General features: G+C 41.2%; 1 protein-coding gene across 1 annotated transcript; it reads right to left on the reverse strand.

Moving 5' to 3' along the window:
- Nucleotides 1–325: 325 nt before the first annotated feature.
- LOC148015137 (pentatricopeptide repeat-containing protein At2g33680-like) lies at nucleotides 326–4128 on the reverse strand. Its single transcript, XM_087665726.1, has one exon. It carries the CDS (start codon nucleotides 3596–3598, stop codon nucleotides 1316–1318), a length of 2283 nt encoding a protein of 760 aa, XP_087521852.1. The 5' UTR covers nucleotides 3599–4128; the 3' UTR covers nucleotides 326–1315.
- Between the last annotated feature and the right edge of the window lie 1419 nt (nucleotides 4129–5547).

Genomic DNA, 5547 nt, shown 5'->3' on the forward strand with positions numbered 1-5547 from the left:
TTGACATGATTGAAAAGAGTTCTTACTGAACCCTAAATCTTTTATCAAAGAGTACTGTCTAACCGTGTGCAAAACTTGAAGGGTATTAAGTAATTCACTAAAGATCATCTCCATACATGTTTAAGGAAACAACTAGCAGTAGGAGCACTAGTCTTTTGGAGGCCATGACTTCCAAGCCTAGAGGTCAAAAAGATCTAGGCATACTTGGCTAGTTTGAGCAAAACAATCAACTTAGATAGCTTTCAGATCAAGATCAAACCATAATGGATGCTCAATTTGGCTTTACAATGCCAAAGTATACCTTGGAATTCGAACTGAAGTCTACAAGGACTTAAATACTTAGGAGAACCTAGGACATAAAAAATCAGTAGGTGTTTAGAGGGCAAGGACCAGAGAGCAATTAGAGGAGGCCGTTGGAGAAGAGGACCTTGAAGCTAGCATGTCGGTTAGGATCTAATAACTTAAAAGGATGAGGATATGCTGCACCAACTGGGCCACAAGGTCAGGATAAGAGTGCCATTAATGGTCAGTTGTCTGCATTAGCGACACCTGTCTGCAACCAAAGCTGCAGAAGGTAGGTGAGAATATGGATATAGGGGGCCAGAGAGGATTTGAGTGGCTGAAATGAAGTCTCTACAGATGTTAACCTAGAATAGGAAATTGCAACTCGCAAGGTGGTTGGAAGGTATTTTTTGCACATGTATTGATTATACATCAGCTGCTGTATAGCATTCTAGTTCAAAATCATAGTGAGATATATCCTGATTTATTTTGATGGGTGGACAATTATTTGTAAAATTGTGGAGCAGGTTTGCCAGCTTTATGCACATTGCTGGTCTGCAAGTTAAAATCTGGATAAATTTATGACCTAATAAATCACCAAATCTTGTGGGAATGAAATGCCAAACTGCACAAGTACAGAAGGACAACTTCATGTCCATCCTTGGGTTGACTTTATCATAAACCGGTTTGAGATCATGCAGCACCTGAAGAGACCTATTATTAACAATAGATCAACTGTGCTGAGCTTATTCCGAACTGAACTTTTTTGCAGTGGCAGTACCAGGATATCAACAATACCATTTGCATGTTTGTGGTATCATGAGCAACATGTGAACAATGGGAATATCACAATGACTTTTGACTCTTCCTTTGGACTAAGGTTTCACTTAATGCTATTAGAAATGAACTGTCTCATCTACGACTGTACCTAAGGGGTATACTTTGCGTGACATTTTGTGAGTTAGATACCCTAACTTCACATAAATGTTGTATCCCTTTTATCTGCCATTGAAAATGAATGAATGTACTTGCATCAATATGTGGATTGTGTCCTGTTCATCCATGCTTGATTTTTTATTCTCAAAGCTTCAACTTTGTCTGCATCCTCTTGCCTGCCAGTTGCTGCATAAATATTAATCATACAAATGTAAGCTGATGCCTCTTTTTCATCCAGCCGCATCACATGTTCAAAGGCCAGTTCTCCGAGCTCTACATTTCCCCGTTTTTGACAAGCACCCAACACAGCAAGCCACACTGTAAGATCAGCAGCAAATGGCATCTTCTTGATCACTGCTACAGCCTTGACTATGTGCCCTGCACGTGCAAAGAGATCCACCATGCAAGTATAGTGCTCTAAAGCTGGGATAAGACCAAAATCTGTGCTCATGCTCTCAAAGTACAGCTGTCCTTTATCCACAAGACCTGTGTGGGTGCATGCATTGAGAACAATAGTAAATGTGATTAAATTTGGCTTTACACCTTCTATCATTCTGTCAAACAAGTAAAAAACATGGTCAGACTTTCCAAGCAAAGCGTATCCTGCCATTAGCACACTCCATGTCACTACATTCCTTACTGGGAGCTTATCAAATACTTCCTGTGCTTTTGCAAGCAGACCACATTTGGCATACATATCCACCAATGCAGTGCCAAGAACAACATCTTTTTCCAGCAATCCCTCCTTCACAATCTCATCATGTATTTCTTTGGCCTTGTCAACAGCTCCTATGTTGCCACAAGCTTTCACAATGCAAGAAAATATTATTGCACTTGGAAGGAGGCCCTCTAGCTGCATCTTTTCAAAACACATCACTGCTTGCTCATCATATCCATGTTGAACATAACCTGTAATCAGCGCACTCCATGATATGACATCTCGAGCTGAAATATTGTCAAATACTTCTTGGGCTTTTCCAAGCATGCCAGATTTTGCATACATGTCAACCAGTGCAGTGCCAAGTATGATGTCATCTTTAAGCAAACCCTCACTAACAATCTGAGCATGTATTTCCTTGCCCTTGTCTGCAAATCCCATGCTGCCACAGGCTTTTAAAATGCAGATGTGGATATTAGAACTCAGAGATAGGCCCTCCAATTGCATTTGTTGGTAGAACTTTAGTGCTTTCTCAGTTTGGCCATGCTGGGTATATCCTGTTATTAGTGCACTGCACGATGCTGTATCTCTAATCAGAAGACCATCAAATGTTTCCTGTGCTTTGGCAAGCAGGCCACATTTGGCATACATATCTAACAATGCATTACCAACAAGGATATGCTTTCTCAGCAATCCCTCTCTGATCATTTCAGCATGTATTTCTTTGCCCTTACCTGCAGCTTGTATAGAGCCACAGGCTTTCAAAGTACAAACATAAGTGACCATGTTTGGAGACACACCCTCAACTTGCATCTGTTCGTAACACTTCAGTGCTTGCTCTCCATGACCATGTTGAGAATATCCTGCTATTAGTGCACTCCATAATACAACATCCCGATCCACAAATATGTCAAAAACTTCTTGTGCTTTCGAAAGAAATCCACATTTGGCATACATATCTACCAGTGCAGTACCAACAACAATGTCTTCTTTCAGCAACCCCTCTTTAACAATTTCCACATGTATTTCTTTGCCCTTCTCTAGAGCACCTATGCTAGCACAGGCTTTCAAGATGCATGCATAGGTGACTGCATTTGGAGACAAGCCCTCCAATTGCATCCGAGCAAGACACTGCAGAGCTTTCTCACCCTGCCCATGTTCAGTATAACCTGTCATAAGCACACTCCATGAAGCTGCATCCCGAACGGGTAGCTCATCAAACACCTCTTGGGCTTTTGCAAGCATCCCACACTTGGCATACATATTCACCAATGCGGTGCCTAGAATGACATTTTTGTCTAGCAGCCCCTTTCTGACAATCTCAGCATGTATTTCTTTGCCCTTGTCTGCAGCTCCTGTACTGCCACAAGCTTTCAAAGTGCATACCAAGGTGATTGGGCTTGGAGAGAGGCCATCAAGTTGCATCTGATCAAACATCATCACTGCTTGCTTGGCCTGTCCACGTTGAGCATAAGCTGTGATAAGCGCATTCCATGTAATCACATCCCGAGAAGGGAGTTTGTCAAACACTTCTTGTGCTTTTGCAAGTGAACCACATTTGGCATACAGACCAACCAGGAAACTACCAAGAGAGGCATTCTTTTGCAGCAGCCCAGCTCTGATGATATGCTCATGTATTCTGCTGCCCGTGAGCAGATCTCTTCGTTTAATACACGCCTTGAGCGAGGTGACAAGCCGACCAGGACATGCATAAACTTCCATAATTTGGAATCCTGTTGCATCTCTGAGTTACGAGCATTTCAATTCAAGGAAGGAATTCGTATGGCTGGCCCTCTGCATACGATAGATGTTCCCTGTGAGAGGGCCACTCCTGTTCTGATGGATGCCTTGCCTTCCTCCTCCTGCTTTGTACGTTTTCCCCCCTCCTCCTCTTCTTCCTCTTCATACTTCTTCTTCTCCTCGTCCTCCTCATGTCGTTGGACTGTGTCAGCGCCGCAATTGGAAGAAGACAGAGAGGGACGATATGGTGACCAGCGCTGCAGAACGCGACTGTGAGCATGTCGAATTGAAATCACATACTCTGCAAGCCAATGAGGAACATAATATTGTGTAGTTCTCAACACGCTGCGTAGTTCTCTGCCATGTGTATTACGAGGGCACATCAAACGCACCCTCCCAAAGCTCTTGCATAGCAAGTGACGGACATCTAACCCTCCCCCTAAGCACTTCTTCAAATTGGGCACAAATATGCGCGCAACATGTTTACATACCAAGTGATGGGCACCCAAGCCTCTCTGTGGGCACTTCTTGCAATTGCACACTTATATGAGCGCAGAACGTTTCCACACCATCTAAAGAACACACTTTGTAAATTATTGAAACATAATGAACATATCATTGTTTTGATTTCTTACACACAGTACATGCACCTCTCTCTCTCACTTTATGAAGTGAGCAGGGGGAGACTTCCCATCCGAAAGTGGGCATGGAGTTCATAAGTTTAGCAAAGTGAACAATATGTCATGTCCTCTCCAGTGCGTAAAGGAAAGCGGACCACAACCCCAAAATAAGTACTTTTGATTGGTTAAAACATATCAAGTGGATGCTATCGCATGAAATACATGCGGAAGTTCGTGAAAGTCACTTTACGAGATGGAATATTGGATGATAAAGAGTACTCAACTCAAGATAAATACTTGAAGTAAAAAGAATGGTTAGGATTCACATTCAATTGAATATAGATATGGACATGATGGGAAACAAGGATTTCCATCTTCTCAATATATCATAACACAAGATCTAAAACATAGAATTCTTGGTTTGATACACTCAAAGGATAGTTTAGAATAAATTCAATGTTCGATTTTCAAAGCTTGAACACAAGAGAGAGTAATATGCCATGGATATGCATGAAAGAAAGGCAAATTGAAGTGTCTTTGGCAATGAAGACAATGGGGTTCATGAGGATATGTTAGAAACATAACCAAAAGATATTCCTCAAGCTAGCTCAAAGTAGGTTATTGTTTACTCGTTGTATACGTAGATAACCATAATGAAGAAGATGTTTTGATTGTTGTTGATGATGATTGGGGAGCAAAGTGAAGTCAGTTAGATCATACATCACCTTCTTTCGAGCTGCTTTTGTACTTATGCTCAATGAACCAAGAAGGAAGAATTCTCACACAGCATTCAACTTTGCCAATTGATAATTGAAGGCTAACTTTTGGAGTATTTTCACTTTGAAGGCTTCTTTTTCTCCATATTTTGTTCAGGAATGAAATATAAGATGGTGGCAGGCTCTCATAAATCAAAGAAATAGAGTGTAGTTGGAGGCTCAAGCCTCTCCATAAAGCTCACTTTTAGAGATTGGAATATTATCTCTATCAGCTTTATCATCCACATACACAATAGCTAAATCTTCATGATAGTAATGCTCCCACATGCTATGGAATCAAGGCTATCTACCAAGATCTCACAACTTATTCGTTACATTCCCACATGTTGATTCAAACAGTTGGAATCATATCTTTGTTGCAATTAGAATCATAAGACGTTACAATTGATGATGAATCATATAATGTTGCAGTTAATGAAGAAACATATAATGTTGCTTTCAAGGAGAAACATTAGCGCCACTGGTCACATCAAATATGCTCTTCAAGAGAGTGAAAAGCAAGATCAGATCATAAACGTATTGGAAAAGCCTCGCC

Source organism: Lygodium microphyllum, chromosome 24 (genome assembly GCF_053477565.2).
Source record: "Lygodium microphyllum isolate KBCC chromosome 24, Lygodium_microphyllum_v1.1.10, whole genome shotgun sequence".
Taxonomy (NCBI): Eukaryota; Viridiplantae; Streptophyta; class Polypodiopsida; order Schizaeales; family Lygodiaceae; genus Lygodium; species Lygodium microphyllum.